The sequence below is a fragment of the Rousettus aegyptiacus genome, unplaced genomic scaffold, assembly GCF_014176215.1.
Source record: "Rousettus aegyptiacus isolate mRouAeg1 unplaced genomic scaffold, mRouAeg1.p scaffold_m13_p_3, whole genome shotgun sequence".
In the NCBI taxonomy this organism is placed as follows: Eukaryota; Metazoa; Chordata; class Mammalia; order Chiroptera; family Pteropodidae; genus Rousettus; species Rousettus aegyptiacus.
The window spans coordinates 96,979,009-97,000,536 of record NW_023416306.1 but is presented as its reverse complement, the minus strand read 5'-3'; the positions used below and the strand labels follow the sequence as shown (position 1 = coordinate 97,000,536).

At 38.1% G+C, this 21,528-nt stretch overlaps 1 protein-coding gene and 1 pseudogene across 1 annotated transcript; both read right to left on the bottom strand.

Annotated features, from left to right (window-relative positions):
- Positions 1-836: 836 nt before the first annotated feature.
- CFL2 (cofilin 2) lies at positions 837-5,090 on the bottom strand. The gene is made up of 4 exons (XM_016152070.2): positions 4,933-5,090; positions 3,565-3,872; positions 3,370-3,446; positions 837-3,285 (listed from the first exon to the last, which is right to left on the bottom strand). Exons 1-4 carry the CDS (start codon positions 4,933-4,935, stop codon positions 3,173-3,175), a joined length of 501 nt encoding a protein of 166 aa, XP_016007556.1. The 5' UTR covers positions 4,936-5,090; the 3' UTR covers positions 837-3,172.
- An 11,174-nt stretch (positions 5,091-16,264) lies between these two features.
- Positions 16,265-17,075, bottom strand: LOC107514429 (annotated as a pseudogene).
- Between the last annotated feature and the right edge of the window lie 4,453 nt (positions 17,076-21,528).

Sequence of the window (21,528 nt, the reverse complement as noted above, 5' to 3'; positions counted from 1 at the left end):
ACACAGGCAATCTCATATTATGAATTAAGAAACTGAGGCTCAGAAAGATTAATTTGTCCAACTGCTTTATGACAGGAAACTGAGGTGATGACTCCCAACTCTACGCGGAATGAAAGCAATTATTTAAATGCTCTTGAGTGAAAGAAAAGCCTCAGACTTCCTTACTGGGTGAGATGAAACATAGAATATCTATAAATTCATACTGTCTGAAAAGTATATTCCCTGGAGTCTGCCTACAGAACTCAAGTAGCTTTAACATTCATAGAAAAATGAATACTCTTGTTTTGGATCTCAAACTATTCTTAAATTCACAAGCAAAAACAGGACCTATGAAGAACAGAACCAGATTATCTTTTCAGAGTGGCAAACATTATGAAAGATGTCCCCAACCCCTCTATGATTTACCATTGCTGAGATTATTCTTTAACAAGGAAACACTTTCCAGTCTTCTCCCAAAGCTCATTTGCTAGATTCCATAGATTAGCTGCTATGAAGGATCTGTATCAGAGAAATTCCAACCTAATGAGGCTTTTCCCCCCAATCTACTCAAAAGATACACAATTAAATACACAAAGCTAGCCACATTATTTCAGATAATGATGGAAAACAACAGCTGATAACCAGTTTGGGACAAATGCCAACTGTTCCCATTTGTCTGAAAATGTTAAAATTAATTGCTACAACACTCAATTTTCAAAGAATATTATCTAAATGAGAAAGTATAATCAACTAAAATCCTAAACAACAGGCTGAAGATAATGGTGCCTCTTTGATTTGCAGTATTAGTTTAAAATATTTTAATGTTCCAAAGTAAACACATCTCAACAGCTTTGTACATTTTCATATACTTTATTTTTTAAAACTTATAATTTTGCAAGCTAGCAGTAAAATATTGTCCTCAATATTTTACTAATTAGCACCTTATACTTTTTAAAGCTAACTGAAACATTGTTTCATTGTAAATGATTGTAAAATAAAATGATCATTTCAAATGCCAAATTAGTCTCAAGTAACATGTGAACCATTAATTTTTTCATTATTTTTGGCTTTATGCACAAAAATGTATTTCAAAAATGAATTTAATAGTATCAGTTGTCAACCTAACAAATCAAAGTACCACAGTTTAAAGCAATATTTAATCTCTGGAATTATATAATTAAAGAGGCATATAAGAAAATTGAGAAATCAGCTATAAAAACACAAGGTACTACGTGACTTATTTAGAGTCCCTTACTTTATAGAAGAACGAGGAAAATTCCATGGTACAAGTATCAGCTACACATATGGTTAGTATATGTCGGTATCTTCATGTTGTACTTTTGAGTTTGGCCTTAACAAAAAGCCATCAAAATGTCCAGGGTAACTCACAAGGACAGCTGAAAGCCTGTAATAACATTGCTCAGTGCAAAATATCCCAAGCCATTCATATAATTTTAAATGGAAACTTACATATTTAACTCCTATTTTTGTTTTCAACTGAAAAATCTTTTGAAAATATGAAAAATATCTAATTACACTCAAATTACTTTCAGATATTAAAAAAGGAGGATTTTTCATTTCCTGTTTTCTGATAAGAGCATTCTTCAGAGCTATGGGGTTAAATTCTGAGCCATGACTGACTGCTTACTAGCATGCCTGTTTTGCATACCAGTAGAATCAAGTCCAGTTTTGCCATTTGTGGATAACTATGACAAGATACAAAAGCATGTGTTTGCCATAAATAGCTCTGGCTAACAGCAAACTGCTCACAGTGAGCAGATCAAATTCTCTATAAGGAGAGCAGTCTGGACCATAGCCAAATCCCACTACTGTTTAAAACTGCTATATCAATTTTTTTTTCATTTGCAAAATATATTTTAAAAAAGCAGCTCAAATGAAAGTTCCTAAATATATGTATTCTTAAACTTTTGAAGGACATTTTACAAATTATTTTCATTATGACCAATTACACATAAGAGCTTCCTGCTTCTACTGCTCAACTACTTAGAAATGTAAACATAAATTTAAAAATTACCTTAATTTATCCAGAGAACAAATCAGCTATTGAAGAACATTTATGTCAAAGTGAAAAAAATTTTTTCTCACATCTCCGTAACATTTAAGGAAATAAACAAATTAATGCTTAGGAAACTATCCTTCTATAGTAATAGTTTATATTAGTTGGCTTTAGGATAATTTTAAACCGAATAAACCCAATAAACTGGAAAATATCATGCATGAATGTTGTACAAAAAATTCTTAAATGACCAATAGAGATTTTTAATAGCTGTTTACCCTATAATTGCTTCATATAACATATGCAAAATGTCCAAGGAAAACAAGGCAACATTCTGTAATATGCCACAATTTTTATTGCAACGTGGCCATTTTTGTGAGGGTGGGAAGTTTGATCTCAAAAACGTTCCATTTAAGGCTCTTTTATACAGAAATTGCCATCATGACTGATATTTAAAATATCTTTAGTGTTGCAAGACTTACATGGTAAACATAAAACTACACTTATTCAGTAGTGTACACTCAATGGAAAACAAAAAGGCATTAATAGCTATTTTAAGAAGGCAGGTAACAAGAATGAACACCGAGGTACTAGGATAAATTGATGACAGTTAACACAACTTAATTGGCATTCCTCTTGGGGGGTGGGGAGTTAAACTCATTACAAAAAAGTGCTTTCAATGCATAGTGTCATATCCATGCTGCCATGTCACAAAAAAAGGCTTGCCAAGGCAGGTGAGGTGTATGAATGCTGGAGCCTCACAGAACTACAATCAAGTGCAACTATAAATAATACTGAATAAAGTTTACCATCTGACCAGTGGATAATACTTTCAAGGCATTCAATTAGCTTATTACCCTTTGCAGTATTCTAAGCTATTCACATTGACAATCACATTCACTGTAGTGCTTGCTGCAAGGGAGGCATATAACCAGTTGTTTTTGGCTAAAATTATGGGAAGGCATTCCTTGGGTTCTATATCAAAATAACAGTATTAAACAGTCTAATGGCAATCACTGATAGGCTGCTTACATGAATGATATTTCCTTCATTCATTGTGTTGGAAGGACCCAGTGGGAAGAGGAAAATAAAAAACAAAAACCCTAATACTATTCCAATTGACTGAGCTGGAGAAATAGAAGCTCCATAACATCCAGATGGCACTTGACTGTAATTTTATAATGGTTTTCCTTCAAGTGAAACCACAACATTGCCTCCCAATTTCTCTCCAAGTGTCGAACGGTCCTTTATGTCATCCAAACCATTTACTTGCCACTCATGTTTAATACCTAAAAAAAAAAAAAAAATTATCCATTACCTTACTATAATTAAGAAAGAGTAATTTCTCCGCACAAAATAGTCAATGTTTGTACCTGTAAATTTCTTTTTAATGGCATCTTTAGAGCTAGCATAAATCATCTTGCTTTTTAAAGGTGCACTTTCAGGAGCCCTACAGAAAAAAATAAAAAAAGTTGTTGAATCCTATTTAAAAGAAAAACAAAGGCAAAACTGACTATGTTAACAATCCTTGCATTTTAAAAGTACTTTTTTCTTTTGTTTTTACACACCAGAATATAAATACTAGGTCTTCTTTCTTAGACTCTTTTGTTTCGTATGTGGCATCGTATAAAGCATATCGGCAATCATTCAGAGGTAGCAACTTCACAAAAGATGTGTAGGGGTCCTCTACAGTATCACCAATGTCACCCACCAAGATCTGCTTTGCTTCCTCTACAATTATTTGTCTTTTGTCATCGCTTAAACAGAAGAGAACTGCTTTCTTTCTTTTTTTGATCTCCTCTTGTGTAGAAGATTTCCTTACTTTCATATCATTAAAAACTTTGATGACTTCATCATTCACTGTAACTCCAGAAGCCTGAAAAAAAAAATAGCAGTAATTCAGAAGAAGTATTTTGGTTTTAACCAAAATTGCTGTTTCCTTACAGAGGATTCACTTTCGTCTGGACATCAAAAATCGCATCTTCCGATGTGAGTAGTCCAATCAGATTTGCCACATTTAAGTATCAGTATATGATGCTCTAAGGATTCTAACATCCTGCCCCATTCATCCTTTTTGAAGTGATTTGCTGGCTGAAGTAAATGAAGGTAGAGGGAAAGGGACAAATACAAGCTGTCCCATCCCTGAAATGTTTCCTCTTTCACTGGGTGATGTCAGAGCTTCGGGAGCAGCAACAAAAATACCTTCTGTATTGTGTCAACCCTGCAGGCCTTAAAAAAAAAAAAAAACACTTTGCGTTTCAGTTAATGCTTCTACTATTTTTTTTCTTCTTTAAAGTCAACCTAGCCAGTGCCGTTTCCTCATAAGGAAAGAGAATCAAGTGTGAACTCCAAACCGCCCACAGCTACAACATAATTGCCTCACAGCGCAAATGCAGACACTTCAAAACTAACGGATCTAGTGTAAAAGCTTTTTCTGGAAAAAAGACTTTTTCCACCTCCTTCATCTCCTCCAAAGGGTTTTTACTACGAGCCATCCATACCCTCACCGTAAGCCTTCAGCAAGGGCTTTAGAACACGTACCATTTTAGATCGCGCGTGTTAAGTAAAATCAGGCAGCTAAAGGCGAACGCAGGGTGCGCGGAGCGAGCTCCGCAGACCCGCCTGCGCCACTGGCCACCGCTCCTCGGGTCGCGACGCCTCCTGAGGCCGCCCGCCCGGCTTAGGCCCCGACCCCCGACCTCTGGCCCGCGCCCGGGCCCTCCCCGCCCCCAGGAATCCGAAGAGCGGCAGGGCCCGGCTGACGGCGGGAGGGGAGGCCAGCCGGCTGGAGACAGAGCAGCGGGGCCGCAGCACAGGGGCGCCCACCTCTGAGGACAAAATCAGGTTAAAATGGCGTCCTCACTCCCAGAGCCCTTCGGAGCCTCTTGCTCGCCGCACCCCGGTCCCCCGACCCCGGGCCGGCGCGCCCGCCTTACCATAGTGCCCGCGGCTGTGGCTGCGGCGGCGGCAGCTCGGGCCCGGGCTCGGTGGCACTGAGACGAGGCGGAGGGGCGGGCGGGCAGCGGCGAGTGCGAAGCACGCCGGGAGCTGCAGCCCGAGAGGCGGCAGCGGCGGCTCGGGGGGCTGCAGGCTGCGGGCGGGCGGTCACGTGGGCCGCCCCGGGCCGGCCCTTCCGCCTCGCGGCCCCGCCCGCGTCCTCGACCTGACCCCAGCGAGCGCGCCCTGCAGGCCCAGCGGCGGCACGGCGGCGGCCACAGCTCTCGGTCCTGGTGAAGCCGCCTTTATACCCCCGGGCGCTCGGCTCTGCTAGGGGCGTGTCCACGCCCCGTCTGCGCCAAGGTGTCTTTTCGTTTATTCACCTGTGGGTTCCATCGAAAGGGGCTGGATTCGAACGTTTTGCGCCTTTTTGGAAAATTCCCATAAAAGATGGCGTGAATTTTTTGCATCTTCGTTCTCCAGTTAAATGAGATAAACACTACAGGATGTTACCCCAGTTGATTGAATTACTCAGGAAAAACAAAACGGTGAACAGAGGTGGAAAATCACTTTCCAAAAGTTTGTGGTGGAAATAATAATAGGTGGAAAAATAGGTTGTAATATCCCTTGGTTAGATCCTTTTACGTATCTGACGTAATGGCAAATGGATTGTCCTCTCTGCTAGTATCTTCATGAAGCCCCGGCTATTTAACAGCATACATCAAATAAGGGGACCCAAGAGTAGAGATTCCTCCCTCTTCTTGGCAATCAGTGTCTTCTAGCAAACCCCATATGCTGAGCCAAGACTCTTCTTTAATTAACCTAAAATTTTAATACTTAACAGATATCCAATTTATTGTAGAAAAAAATGTCACCTTATACTTTGAGGAAATCTTTCATGAATATTGCAATGAACACTTCATGAATATATAATGAAAATTTTATAAATTAAACTTTATGTGCTATCTATAATGAAAGGATTTAATAAAGTGTTTAATTACTTTGGGCAGGTTTATGCTACCTTTTCTCCCAAACTTTTAGGATTTCTGCTTTGCTTTATTTGTAAACTTAATTTAAAACTCTGATCAATAGTTAAACTTATTTTGTGAAATAGACTTCCACTGAAAAGAATTATTGCCTGAAACTGTTAGAAACAAAATAGTCTGTGTATAGCTTGACACAAACGAAGCCAGAAATGTTGTTGTACGGGCAAAAACTTTGGGGTTGGAGTTGGGAGATTTGGGTGTTAATCTTGGCACTGCCTCGTTTCTGTAACTTCCAAGGACTTTCAACCCCCAAAGATCTCAGGAGCTTCATCTGAAAAACAAGCTCTGATTAAATTAACTTTAAAGTCTTTTCCAGCTTTAAAATTCAGTTTCCTAGTATACCAGTGTTTCTCAGGAAATAGTGTATGTACATTTCAGGATAAAGTAAATTTAGGGATGGAAAATCATAACGAGAAGGGATTATACCCTAGTTTGTGTGATAAATACTTGTAACCAAAACATTATATATTTTAAATAGAGCATGTTAGGTATTACCCATGAAACAGAGACCCAGTTTTTATGTTCACAGTTTGTGCTTATTTTTTTAATGGGAACATTGACTTAGTTTAGACAAAAATCGAGAAGCAGTTTCCTGATATCTAAGCATGAATCCCACGCAAGTAGATTATAATAATATCTTACATTTAACTGGTACATTATAATTTAAGAAAACTTTTACTTTCTTTTTTTCTCTTGAACTTCCAAGGAAATCGTGGAGAACGGATCTCTAGGGCCCCAAATATCTGTAATGTGTGGATACCAGCAACTTTTCTTCTCCTACTTCTCAGCCTTGAAATTTGCAGCAAAGAGATTTTACAGAGGCACAGCTCCAACAGAGACCAAGTCTAGGGACACCCAGATTGTCAGAACCTTTCCCACCAAAGCTGGGGATTCCAAAGTTGTTGCTCATGGGAGCTGTGATATCAACCCCTCTCCAAACCTCCCTGTGATTCTTTTCCTGAAGATATTTTTGTCTTTGCACATATTTTTGTCTGCTGCCCCACTAGACTGTAAGCTCCTTAAGGATCTGAGTCCTACTCATCTTTGAATTTCTAGAACCTGACACATAGTAGGTGCTCAATAGATGAAGAAGTAATTAACTTAAGATGCTTTAGTGCTATAAAGAAAACCAAAAGGAAGCTATTGAAGATTGTGAGGACTTTCTACACTCCCGTATGAGGCTGGCTGTAGAACCTCAGGGCCAGTAGCAACTCCTTTTCTTCATACCTGTTATTCATAACCAGTACCTATCACCACTTGGTAAAGGGACAGCATTATCAATCATTGCTGCATGAATTTTGTCCCCTGTGTACTGGAGGGATCTGAATGTCAGACAACAGGTGTAGTAGTTTCCTGTGGCTACTATAACAAATTATCACAAATTTAGGGGGCTCAAAACAACACAAATGTATTGTCTTACAATTCCGGAGGCCAGAATGTCAGAAATGAGTCTTATGGGGCTAAAATCAAGGTATCAATGGCACTTTTTTTGCTTTCGGGCTGTAGAAGAATGTTTTCTCGCCTCTTCCACCTTCTAGAGGCTTCCTTGGTTTGTGGCTCTCAGACAGTAATCACATCACTCCCATCTCTACTTTAGTCATCACATATCTGACCCTCTCCTGTCTCCCTCTTTCACTTCTAAGGACCACAGTGATTACCCACTGGGTAATTTAGGATCATCTGCCATCTCAAAATCATTAGCTTAATGACGTGCAAAGTCCCTTTTGCTATGTTCTGGGTTCTGGGGTTTGGAACAGGAACATCCTTGGGGGGTCCATTATTCTGCCTACCAGAGCACATCTATTCTCTTTAGCAATATCAAGCCCAAGCAAACAACAGGTGAGGCAGAAGGACCCTGAACAATCCAGTACTAAAATGTACATCTGAACTATAATTTCCACTTCCTGGACCATACAGGGATCGCAGCCACAAACAGTAACTAAGTGAGAGTTACTTCAAAGAGGATGGATCTGAATGGAATCTCAGCTCTGACATAGTAGTATCATTTTCTTAACTGCGTTAAGGCTGTATCTTCACGTGTAGAATAGGGATTGTGTTACCTCTTCTCCCTTTTGGGATTGTGGTGAGGATCAAGTGAGATAATGTATATAAATCTCCTTCTAGAGCAGAAATAGGAACCCTGGGGGTATTTGTTACCATCAGAGTGAAGGTAAGAGCATGATTTTACCAACTTATAGGCAACAAATCATGAAATGTTCCAAGCTTAATCGGTACTGATTGGTAAGATGTTGGCTAAAGTTCATTTATTCCAGATTCCTTAGAAAACCAGAAAAGTGAACACTCCCTAATGCGTATTCTTCCAAGAAGCAATCCAGATGGAGTTTCTGTGGCGTGTAAAAGTTTGGAAGCACGTTTTAAGTCCAACCTAAAATAACACGCTTGGAAAATTATGCAGAAAAATTCTGTTCGAGCCCCACTCCCTGTCAAGACACATCACTCTCAGCTCCCACGCCACTTCCTGACAAAGACAAATGTAAGTGTAAAGACACTCACAACTTTGAAATGTGCCTTTCTACCCATGTGCCTTCTTTACTCTGACATACCCCTCTTAACTCACGCCTGAGCTAAAAGACTGGTGAGGAGACAAGTCATGTGCTTTTCTAAATCCAAGTTTGAATTTAGAACTAGAAAATAAACGTAATGGGAGATGTGTGTTGGAGTCTGATCTCTGTGACTCACTCTCTGAGCCACAAAACTCACTTTAGGTCTTACATGTCTCATCTCTAGTTCTTTCTAATTTAGGAACATGACCTCACAGTAAAGGAATTCAGCAGTCTATGTCACGTGAAGAGGTAATGAAGTAGAGGGTAGCAGCAGTGAAGTGCAGTAAATAGTGAAATGTAGTTTAAAACAGTCTCAAATTCTCTATTTATAAATGCCAGTTTGTTAACTCACAAACACATTTCAGATCCGCTATCAGTTACTTGTGATATTAATTCAATTGTTAATTCAATTATTAATTTAGGTAGCAATCAGTTAACATAAATTATACAAACCATACAAAAACAGCATCTGAGAGAAGAAACTCGCTAATAATTTATTTAAGGTGGAAATCCTTTCTTTTTAAATCATAGACAGAAATCATACAGACATGAAAAATATAACATATGAAAACTATATGTTAATACACATGAGTAAGGGAAAGCAAGAGATCAGAAACTAATTCTAGAAAGAAGAGTTTATTCATTCCATTCATTCATGTATTGCTTTATTTTATTTATTGAGCACCTCTACTGGGGCTAGGAATGAAAGAAAAATAACACAGACCCTGCCTTGAAGAAAGCTAGGTTTATGAGAATATAGCAAGGAAGCCAGTTGTCTACAGAACGGTCTTGTGCAGCTATAATGGGATATGTACAGGATGCCTTGAGAGCACAAAAGAGGGCCCCCAGCTCAGTCTGGAGTTACTTGGGTCTTAAGGGACAGGTGGGAGTTAACTAGGCAAATAGGGAAAGGGCTTCAAAGCCAAGAGAACTGAATGTACAAAGCCACAGCAGTGTGAGTAGAGCACAGGAAACCCCAAGGAGTTTGCTGTGATTGAAGCAAACTTGATAGGAACGAAGACAAGTGGTGGGAGGTAGCAGCTCTTACGAGCCAGGCACGGAGTTCTACAGCCAGAATTTTATTCTGCAAGTGATGAGGTAGACAATAAAGATAAAAATTTCTCCCATCCTATGGGTGTGGATTGTCTTTTCACTTTCTTAATGGTGTCTTTCGAAGCAGAAAGTTTTGATGTTTTAATGAAGTCCAGTTTAGTTTTTCTGTTGTTGCTTGTGCTTTTGGTGTTATATATAAGAAGCCATTGCCTAATGTATGTTTGTAAAGATTTACTCTCATGTTTTTTTTCCTAAGAATTCCAACTTTACATTCAGGTCTATGATTTATTTTGAGTTACTTTTTTAGAATGGTGAAGTAAGAGTCAAACTTCATTCTTGTGAAATCTAGTTGTCCCAGTAACACTTGTTGGGATGATTCTTCTTCCCCTCAAATTTGTTTTAAATGCTATTATAGATATGCTAACAATCACATTAAAAGATGCTATCAAATTTTAGATTTAGAATTGCTTACTGAAGAATTAAACTGATAAGAAAGAAATTTCTCTTGTATGTCATATCTGGGTTACTTATGTGTCTGAAAATTTCTTAGTAAGTGTATCAATAGAAACTTATTTTTTTATTTAAATATAGAGTTGCTACTATGGGCCTGGAACTTTGGTAGACACTAGATATAAGATGAATTTTCATCAAGAAAGTATTTACTGGAGAAATTCCATTAGTTTGGTTCAATTTCTCAAACATTTTTTTTCTATGCATTGCTATTAGATCATATTTTCCATTTTCATTTTTGATTTTCCAAAACTAGTTTCAGTCGGATGAGTTTTTTTCCCTTGTGAATATTACAACTAAAATTTGATTTTGTGATATTTCCTGTACATAAACATTTAAAAATTTTCTGTATATTAAATTTTTTCTGTACATTGTCAAAAAATTTTTTGATAATGGCACCTGCCATTATCAATTTTCTTTTCTTTTTTTTTTTTCTACCAAATCCAATATTTTTGAGCCTATGGTCCCTGTCTTTATAGAGCATGTAGTCTAGTGAGCAAATAACTATGAGCCCTGATGTAGGTTACGGGAATTTATTCTCACAGCAGTGGTGGATGAGTCCTCATCGAGCACATCTTTGCAAACACTAGTAGATGTCTAACTCTATAATTTTTGCCAGTTTGACTGTGTGAACTGGTATTTCACTATGACTTTAGTTTTCACTTGTCTGATTACTAGTGCTGTTGACCATCATTCTTAACTATGCTAGTTCATATACTTTATAAAATTTTCTTAGGATCATTTTTTCCCCATATTTGTAGTAGTTCTTTATATATTCAGTATGCCAAACTTTTGTCTGTTATATGCATTGCAGATATCTTCTTCCATTCTCTGAACTATCCTTTAATTTTGTTTATGGTGTCTCCCAAGTAAAGAAGTTTAAAAAAATTATGTGTCGTTCCCACTCTCTGCCTCTGAGAGGAGGCCACACTCTGTCTATGGAGCATTATCTCTTTTCTAATAACTTTTTCTTTTGAAAAAAAAAATTATGTGATAGAATTTATCAAATTCTTTTTTTTGGTTTGTGCCTTTTCTTTTGTTTATGGTTTGTCTTTTTCTCTTTCTTCTTTCCTTCCTTCCTTCCTTCCTTCCTTCCTTCCTTCCTTCCTTCCTTCCTTCCCTCCCTCCCTCTTCCTTCCTTCCTTCCTTCCTTCCTTCCTTCCTTCCTTCCTTCCTTCCTTCCTTCCTTCCTTCCTTCCTTCCTTCCCTCTTTCCTTTGTTCTTCCCTCCCTCCCTCCCTCCCTCCCTCCCTCCCTCCCTCCCTCCCTCCCTCTCTTCCTCTCTTCTTCCCTCTGGCCTTCATTTCCTTCCTTCTCCTCCTTCTCCTCTTCCTCCTTCTCTGCAATCTTTCCTTTCTTTCAAGAAATCCTTCCCAACCAGATATTTGATGAACTCAAGGAGTTATTAGTATCAAAATTTTTCTTGCTATAATAATGATATTGAGCTCTTTTTTGTTTAGACTTTCTTTTCTTTTAGAGATACATTCTTTAATATTTATAGATGAAATAGTGTGATGAGTGGAATTCTTCAAAATAATATGAGGCAGGAGTTAGGCGGGGCAGAAAAAGGAATATTGGCCATGAGTTGGTAATTGTCAAAGCTGAGTAATAGGGATTCATTATACTATTCTATCTAATTTTGTATACATTAAAATTTTCCTATAATAAAAACGAGAGAGAGAGAGAGAGAGAGAGAGAGAGAGACACCTTTCCAACTTGATATAAAAATATTTTCCTATGTATTCTTCAAATAATTTTAAAGTTTTATTTCTTATTTTTTTGCACTTAGGCCTTTAATCTGTGAGTGATTCTGAAGGAACACCATAGAAGAGGACCAGAGAACAGGTTTTTATTGGGCTCTTCAGAGGCGGTCAAGAAGGAATGCTTTTGTGTGCTTGCCTGGTTGGCTGGGTCCTTTGACAATCTTTGTCCTAGGAAAGTCCTTTCCAAACCAATGAGGACAGTTTGTCTTGACTGTGTAGAAACATACTTTTGGACCCAAATTTGAAGAAAGAAGCTCATTACTTTCTATGAAATAGGAATAACCAAAGGAAGTTTTTGACATTTATTAAATGATTTTTAAAACTTCTGTCTCTTTTTGAACCATTTATTCTTTTTTGGCCATGGGTCAAAATATTTTTTAAATTAGAATAACTGCATTTATCTAGTAAAATAATTTTGCTAAAGCCTTCATCTCTAAGACTTAGCTCTTTAAGCTTCTGCCTTTGGAATTCCTACCTTCAAAGTAATGTCCACATGTAGAGCTTCTTCCACATTTGGGTGGCGGGTGTTGGCAGATGTTTTTAGATCAACTAGGAAAGAGTTCAAGCTGAGTCTTTGATCTGCTGGGATTTCTAACACATGTCAACTCTCAACATACTTTCTCTAATTCTACCAGATGTAGCCAAAATGTTCATAGTGAGTCCATCAATTTATAACTTTCTTTTGTTACAGATCTCTTGCTTTCTGTTATACAGGATGGATTTCCAGATTTTTCTTTTTCTTTTTTCTTTTCCTTTTTTTTCCCGTAATTTGCTTGTTTCACTCCAAGAAATTGTCAAGAGATGGTCTGGACTGGTAGACCCTTTATCTTTGTTTGTCCTAAGAGATGGCATTGTTAGGCCACCCAGTAAGTTAAATAAATACAGTACTTTGCAGGCTCCGACTCAGTTGGTTTAGATTTTGGAGAGAAAAAAAGCTGAGTTGAAATGGGGGAAGAATATTAGAAAGTATTAGGAAGCAGCATATGGTTTGGAAAAAAAATTTTTTTCTTGCATGGAATTAAAGTGAGATTAGTCTCACTGAGATCCAGGAGATCTCAGAATGAAGTTAAGTACCCTATTTAACACAACCCAGCACACACATCTCTTGGCTTTCTTTCACAGTCATATTATTTTATTGAGTATCTACTATGTGCCTAGTACTCTACTGGCCCAAGTCTCTCTACAGAAAGGCTTAATTAACCCATTATTAACCCTAATGGTATACTAAGCAGAGAATTCAGCAATAGTTCTTCAAGCAGATGTACAACTGTTCAAAGAAGTACACTCTGGTTGTCTCTGCTTATCTGTCCCTGGGTTAAGGATAGGTACTTGTAAGAGACTCAGAGAAAAGATATTCTCTTTTCTACCAATCTTCATTTTAATAACCTTAAAATAACTAGTATAAAATGAGACAGAGAACATCAAATACTTGACTGTCTCCACAGCTTCCACTTTGCCCTGAGAGAGGCAAAAAATATCATCATTGAGGAGTTTATGTCACTTTCTAGTACCCTTTGGCATATTTCTCATCATTTGATCCATAACTTAGCATCGATATCCAAAAAATTTGCAAGTGTAAGCTGTTTCACTACCATAATGTTGCAGATGTGCATAAAGTCACATTGCTTTTTAAATCCTTCAAATAGAAACTTGTAGGCATGGGATAAATGAAGGAGACTAACAGAGATGCAATAGTTGAACAAAGTTTAGTGGAGTAGAGTCTGAAACAGTAAGAAAATGACTAGGGGGTTGTTCTAGTCCCCAATAAAAAAGAAGTTAAAGTTGCTTAAAAGACACAGGGTTGAGTTATTACACTTTACTATCAGTATATTTCAATTTTTTAAAGGGCACAAGTTTAGCCTACATTTTTCATTGTTCGAGGCAAAAGGGTAAGTCCTTGAGTTAAATAGCTCTAATTAGCTAATAAAAAGAAGCATAAAATTTGTAAGGAGAAATAGTTTTTTCCTGGGGCTAAATTCTAAGAGAAATTCATTGAAATAAAAAATAAAGAATTGGGTACTATATATGAGGGGGTTTTGCATGTTTTTTTCTGATTTAATCCTTACAAAAGTACTGCGATGCATATTGTATAATCTTCATCTTACAATTAAAGAAACTGAGGACACAGCAGTTATGTTGATGAGACACAGCCAGGTTTTAAACCCTGATACCTCTGAATTAAAAGCCTGCATTACGCTGGTCACACCATACTGCCTCTCGGTGGACACTCATGTATACTATTTGTGGGTGGTGAGTTCATTTGCAATGGAGCTTTATCTGTGGCAATATTTTGCAGCCTGGACTGAGGCATAGTCCATCCATAGTAGTTTTGTGTTTGTTTCTGTTGGGCGCATCAGGTATGACTAGCCCCCAAGGGCTTCTTTTTCTAGGGTCTTGAGGCAGGTGTTTAGATTATTGATTTGAGACTTTCCTTTTTTTCTAATGGATGCATCTGGTGCTATAAATTTTCCTCTCAGTTCTACTTCAGCTGTGTCCCACAAATACCGATATTGTTTTTTTTTTTTATTTTCATTCTGTTCAATGTATTTTTAAAATTTCTCTTGAAATTTAAAAGTTAAAAGTTTAAAATGAAATTACTTTAAGGACTTTGAATTATTTTGAATTATCTGGATAAGCATGATCTAATCACATGGGTCCTTAAAATCAGAGAACCTTTCTTGGCAGTGGTCAGAGAAAGATGTGACTATTGAAGAAAGGCACAGAGAAATGTAACATTTGTAGCTTTGAAGACACAGGAAGGAGGCCATGAGCCAAGGAATGTGGGTGACCTCTAGAAGCTGGAAAGAACATGGAAATGAATTCTTCTCAAGAGCCTCCAGAAAGGAGAGCAGCACTCCAGAAACTTTATCTTAGCACAATGCGACTCGTGTCAGACTTCTAACCTATAACTCATAAATTTGCATCATCTAAGCTGCTAAGTTTGTGGTAATTTGTTGAGCAGCAATAGAAAACTAGTACACTGAAACTTTCAATTTTTCCATTTGCTTCAAGTGTTTTTATGATTGCCCACTGAAGCATTTTTATCATGGCTGCTTTAAAAATCTTTGTCAGATAATTCTAACATGTCATCTTGGTGTTGGGATCTCTCGCTCTTTTTTTTTCATTCAATTTGATATTTTCCTGGTCTTGGTATGAAAAATTTTTGGTTAAAACATGGACATTTTCATATTATATTATGAGATTCTGGATCATATTTAAACTTTTCTATCTTAGCTGGCTTTCTCTGACCCACTGACAGGGGAAGTAGAGGCTACCTTGTAACTGCCAAAGGTAGGTAGAAGCCCAGGTTTCCCACTCAGCCTCCTCATCATTGCTGGCAGTGGTGTGAGTCCCGGCCCCTCACATGGTTGCCACTGACATTGTGGAGAAAGAAGGGAATGTCTCATTGCTGGCTGGAGGGGATCAAAGTGCAGATTCCCTATTTGGTCCTCTGTGACACCACCTCAGAGTGGGTGTTGTGGTACCTCGTTTCATCCTTACGAGGGTAGAAGTCTAATCCCCCATTTAGTCTTTGCTGGTATTTATGTGTGAAGCCAGTTTTTTTGTTTTTGTTTTTGTTTTTCCTGTGGTGTTTGGCTGAAATAGAGGGGTTATTGTCAAAATGTTTTTTTTTTTTTTTTTTTTTGCTAGGCAGCAACTTTTCTGGTCCTTTGGCTAGAGAAAGCTTTTGTTGTGGCTTTATTTTCTGTTTGTGCCATTTGGAATTTCTGATTGTCAGCTTCTTCAGCATTTTTGGATATATGAGTCAAAAAGAAAACACAGGGACTCATCACTGTGTCTTTGTTTGGATCCCAAGGTTCCTATTCAGTCTGCCTTCACTCTACTTTTCAGTCTTACTTTTTGCTTTATATACAATGTCCAGGGTTTTTAGTTGTAGTAAGTGGGATGATTAGAGAAAAGAATGCTTACTTCATCATCTCAGAAATGGAAGTGTGCCTAAGGATCACTTGTTTTTTTCTATTTAACTCCCCATTTTATTCTCTGAGAAGCATTTTTCTTCACATCCAGAAAAATCTTACTGAAGTCTATATCCATTCCATCTCATAAAGGACTTTGTTTCCAGGGCACTATTACTACTGATGGATCATTCTGAAAAAATTAGGTGCTCTTATGATGGTTTTTGGTTTCCAGGTTCTCACTCAGGTTACCAAGCCATAGGAAGCAGAGTTAATCTAAGGCACTAAGCTGATTCCATTATGCAAAAATTTTCTTCCTTAAAGGACATGGACATATATAAAGCTTTTAAAAACAACATGGAGTAGGGGCTTTATAAAGTTTAGTGGGATGACGTAATGGTACAGAGGAAATGGGCTTTGCAATTATATTTTTCTAAATGGTTTGAACTTCATCTTACTGCTGACATCATCTGGAATGGTCACGAGGCCTTAGAGGACTGCCTCAAATTTTCATCCTTAGTACCCTTCGGCTGGGCTGCTAAATCCACCATGTTCTCTTTAGATTCAAGGAAAGTAGGTGATTCCACAGGAATATCCATCTTTGGAGCCTCCCCACTCAACTTGCTTTGGCTTTACATCTCTCTTGTAGGTTTGTGATGGGAGCAAAAGAGGGGGAGGGACATTCTCCTTCAGGTGGAGATCCTGCCACATTCTGGGTTGTTGTCTTAGTTGCTCCCCAATGAGACCCAGTGACCTCATTCCTTAGGCCCTACAGGCAGCTCGTAGTTCTGACACACTCAAAGCACTTGCCCCTTCTTTGGCAATTATTTCATCATCTGTTTTACTAGACTTCAGTTTCATGAGGAGCTGAACGCAGAGCAAATCGTTGGTTCCAAAGGACTGCAGTTCTAGCAGTTTGCAAAGGGCAACCAGCTGAATTGATCTAAGTGCTGCAGGGTTAGCTGATTCTCAGATAGTTTTGAAATACGTGTTGGGCTCGCGGCCTTTCAGGACCAGTGCGACATGGGATGGGAACTGAGTATAGGCATCTCCCAGCTTGGCCCTGTTCTTTCTTGCCATTTCTATAATCATTTCTTGAAGAAATTTGCTGGTTCCAAGTTTGCAGCCATTTTCTTTTCTGTTTTATTTCTTTTTTGATTCACTTTCGAAAGTTGATGGCAATGTCTCCGGGAAGAGTTTCAGAAACATTGTTAATAAGAATTCCATGGAGGGTAAAATTATTAACACCATAAATGGAACCAGGTAGAAGAAATCAACACAAGTCCTCAATAGCTTGTTCGGGCAATAGCTAAGACTATATTATACCTGTAGAAGACCATATTTATATTTGTCTCAACTAGTCAGCATAGGGATTTATAGGGTAATATGCCTGATAGTCACCATGGTAACCATCTTGGAGTCCTAGGGATCAGTTTTTAAAGTTGGTTTTTCTCCTTACAGGTTTTGGACCACATATTGACAGATTTTTTTTTTTTCCAGTCTACATATTTAATAAAGAGGGTTTTGACTTTATATGGGGTTTTCAGTTCAACTCTAGTTTGAATGAGCCCTGGGGCTTATCTCCAAGTAGATTTTATAACTAAGCCCTTGTAGTATTAAGATGATCAACTCTCTTCCACCTGCTGCCCACCCTCACCAGGATAGCTGCAGATTCAGTTCCTGTCACTACTCTCTTGTACACTTGGCAATTAATTTAAACAGACGTTCATTGTGTTTAAGTTAGCATTCCTGAGTGTTTTAAAGATTTATATATTTTGTTAAAATATACATAAAATTTACCATTCAAAAATTCATTATGGTAAAATATACACAACATAAAACTTTCCATTTTAACTATTATTTTTACAATTCAATGAGTTTTTTCAACTATAGTTGACATACAATATTAGTTTCAGTTGTACAGTGTAATGATCATAGAGCTATATAACTCACAAAATGACCACCCCACTAAATTTAGTACCCTGTGTATTTATTACATCATTAACGATATTCTTTATTCTGCACTTTATATCTCCATGTCTGCTTTGTAACTGTACATTTGTACTCCTTAATCCCTTTGCCCTTTTTTCACCAACCCCTAACCTCCCTCTTATCTAGTATTTCTCAAAATATGAGTTTGTTTTCATTTTTGTTGTTGTTGATTTTGTTCTTTAGATTCCACATGTATGTGAAATCATGTGATATTTGTCTTTCTCTATCTGACATATTTTATTTAGCTCAATACTCTCTAGGTCCATCAAGGCAATATCTTTTTCCATTCCTTTCCTTTTAGTCTGTGTGTGTCTTTTAATCTGAAGTGAGTACTCTGTAGGCAGCATATGTAGGGGTCTTGTTTCTTATCCATTCAGCCACACTATCTTTTGATTGGAGCACTTAATTCTTTTCCATTTGAGGTACTCATTGATAGGAATGTATTTATTACCATTCTTTATTCATGGTTTTGATACATGTGTTTTCTTCTTAAAGATGTCTCTCCAACATTTCCTGTAATACTGGCTTGTTAATAAATTCCTTAGCTTATTTTTGTCTGGGAAGCTCTTTATCTGTCCTTCCACTCTAAATGATAGCTTTGCTGGATAAAGTATTCTTGGTTGTAGATCCTGGGTTTTCATCATGTCAAATATTTGCCAAGCCCTTCGGTCCTGCATAGTTTCTTTTGAGAAATCAGCTGACAGTCTTATAGGAGCTCCCTCGTAGGTAACTAACTGCTTTTCTCTTGCTGTTTTTAAGATTCTCTCTTTGTATTCAAACCTTGGCATTTTAATTATAATGAGTCTTGGTGTGGGCCTCTTTGGGTTCATCTTTTTTGGGACTCTCTGAGTTTCCTGGGGTTGTATGTCTATTTCCTTCAGCAGGTTAGGGAAGTTTTCCATCATTATTTCTTCAAATAACTCTTCAATTTCTTGTTTTCCTTCTGGTATCCCTATACCATGGATTTTTTACATTTAATTATGTCCCACAGACTCCTTAAATTATTATTATAGCCTTGACTTCCTTTTTCTTGCTGTTCCGATTTTTGTTGTCTTCCACATCCTCTATATTGGTAGTTCAATCCTCTTCTTTACCCACTGTTGATTTCCTCTAATATATTCTTTGTCTCAGATATTGTATTCTTTATTTCTGATTGATTCCCTTTTATAATTTCCATTTCCATTTGTACATTTTTTATCTCTTTGTTAAAGTTCTCACTGAATTCATCTACACTTCCCTTAATTTCATCCAGCATCTTTATAACCAGTGTTTTGAACTCTGCATTTGTTAGATTACTTGACTCCATTATATCTGGATCTCTATTCTGTTCTCTCATATCTGCTTCACTGTCTTCCCATTTCGGCTGCCTTTCCATGTCTGTTTCTATGTATTAATCAAAGCTACCAAGTCTTCCGGTCTTATTAGTGTGGCTTTGTGTAGTAGGTGCCCAGGGCATAGTCCTGAGGGGTTCAGTTGCAGGCCAAGTTTAGCCCCAGCCTGTGCCCCTCTGGAGCCACCTGTTACTATTCAGCAAGCAATCCACAGATGCTGTGCTTAGAGTTGCCTCAAGAGGCCACACCAGAAACTGAGGTCAGCTGCAACTAGTGTAAGTGCTCAGCAAGGAGCACTGGACTTGCCTGGGACACAATTGGACATGGCTTGGGTGGGGCCACGAGTTGGGGGAGTTTCCGAGAATCCTCTGGGGGGAACAAACTCTGTTATCTAGTTTGATGACTTCTCAGCTATGGCTGCACTGAGTCCGCACGCTGGGAGTGAGGAGGGCTCAACAGAGGAAGAATGGATACTGCCGGGACTTCTGCCCAGGAGAGAGCCTTGCCTCTGGCCCACACTCTGATAACTCAGTGTCCTCCTGTAAGTCCCTGCTGCCCCTCACCCCTGCCCCTGAGCAGCTGACCAGGTGCTAATGTTCAGAGTGAGCAGATCTGTCACTGGGAAAGCCTGCTTGCAGACACGGCCCCTTTAAGAGGCATCTACAGTTGCCGGCTGCCCTTGCTGCAGCCTCTGTTCCTCTCAGCCACTGGGGACAGGGCAGCCTCGCATCTTCACCCACTCCCACCTTCTACCATTGCAGGTTGATTAATCATTTCTCTTCCTAGTTGTAGTTCATCTCAGGCGACTTTGCTTCCTGTTTGCTCTGTGTTTCTGTCACAACTTTGATTTGGTCACAAGAGCAATGAACAAAGCCTCTATCACCTATGCCACTTGCCCCGCCCCCATCCTCTCCATTTTAACTATTTTTAATTGTATGATTCAGTGTCATTGAGTTCATTCGTTCTGTCATGCAACCATCGCAATTCTTAATTTCCAGAACTTTTCTCAAACAAAACTGTCCCGGGTGCCTTTAACGAGTTTTCAGGTTCTTTGCTTCCTGCTGGTGAAGTTGTGATAGAAAGACATTTAAGGTGGAAGGCACAGCAAGTGAAAAGGTATAGAGTTTTAGAAGAGTTTTAATGTCTGAGAAGCAACAAAGTCCAGTGTGACAGGAACCAATACATAGATGGTGTGGGGGGAAGTGACAGATGAGGCTGACTGAATGCTTTTAGACTGTGCAGGCCAAGCTAATCCTATTGTAGGTAACAGGGAAAGGAAATTTATAAATAAGAAATTGAGTTGCTAAATTTTGTCATGTAGGACCAGAACTCTAGTAATAGGGAGATCTTGCAGAGATCTACACTGCCTATTGTCCAATGTATGAAAAGTTTGTTGATAGTTTGTCCAGTTTTCTACTGTTTACAGCAGGATGCCAAATCCTGTACCAGTTCTTCCTTCATGGGTAGATGTAGAGAACCAACATAAGGTGGTTGCTACGTTTTACCATGGGACAGTATGCAATTGCTCGGGGACTGTGTACAGACCTAGAATAAAAGAGAACAAAGATGAGAGTACAGGTGAATCTCTACTTTTAAGAGGTAGCCAGAGCAAGGACTAGTGAAAGGAATTAAAGTTCTTCTTGTTTGTCAAATATTTAAATTCTATCATTTATTCCAGATTAGGGATCAGCAAACTACAACCAATAGGCCAAATCTGGTCCACCACTTGTTTTCGCAAATAAAGTTTTACTGTAACACAGTCACACCTTACTTTATGTAATGTCTCTGGCTGCTTTTGTGCTACAATGGCAAAGTTGAATATTTACAGTAGAGATAGATGGCTGGCAAAGCCTTAAATATTTCCTATCTCAACCTTTACAGAAAATTTGCTAAGCCCTGTCCTAGAGGATTGTGGGGACTGAACAGTAAAAAGTGCATGCGATCAGATAAAAGAAGAAATACAAAAAGCCAAGGCTGGAAAACATTAAAAATTAAATAAATGGCTATTAGCTGTAGACATGCTATATTGCCCCATTATCCACTTTTTAGTTTGTCACTCTTATCATTACATCATTTTAATGATCTAATAACCGAAAAAGCTGTTATAGACGTAAAAGTGATTACTAACATGAGTTAGTTGCAGTTAGCCAAAATATCCCAAGAAAATTATATATATATATGTGTATATATGTATATATGTTATATTATATATATTATATTATATATTATTATATATTATAATATATATATTATAACTTGTTATCAGATAACTGGTTAAATAAATGCAAGACTGGGATATGACAAAAGGGTTCCAATTGAGGTGAGTCCCAGATACAATGGAATACTGGACAGCACATAAATGAATATAGGTATCCACAACATATTTTGCACTAACTGAAAAAGCTGCTTAAAATATGATT

What these genes read in the sequence shown, in the direction of transcription:
- CFL2 (XM_016152070.2), bottom strand. An exon ending in GACCTAGTATTTATATTCTG is followed by an intron (nt 3,447 to 3,564) that starts GTGTGTAAAAAC and finishes TTTTTTCTGTAG; the next exon opens with GGCTCCTGAAAGTGCACCTT. An exon ending in CATTAAAAAGAAATTTACAG is followed by an intron (nt 3,286 to 3,369) that starts GTACAAACATTG and finishes TTTTTTTTTTAG; the next exon opens with GTATTAAACATGAGTGGCAA.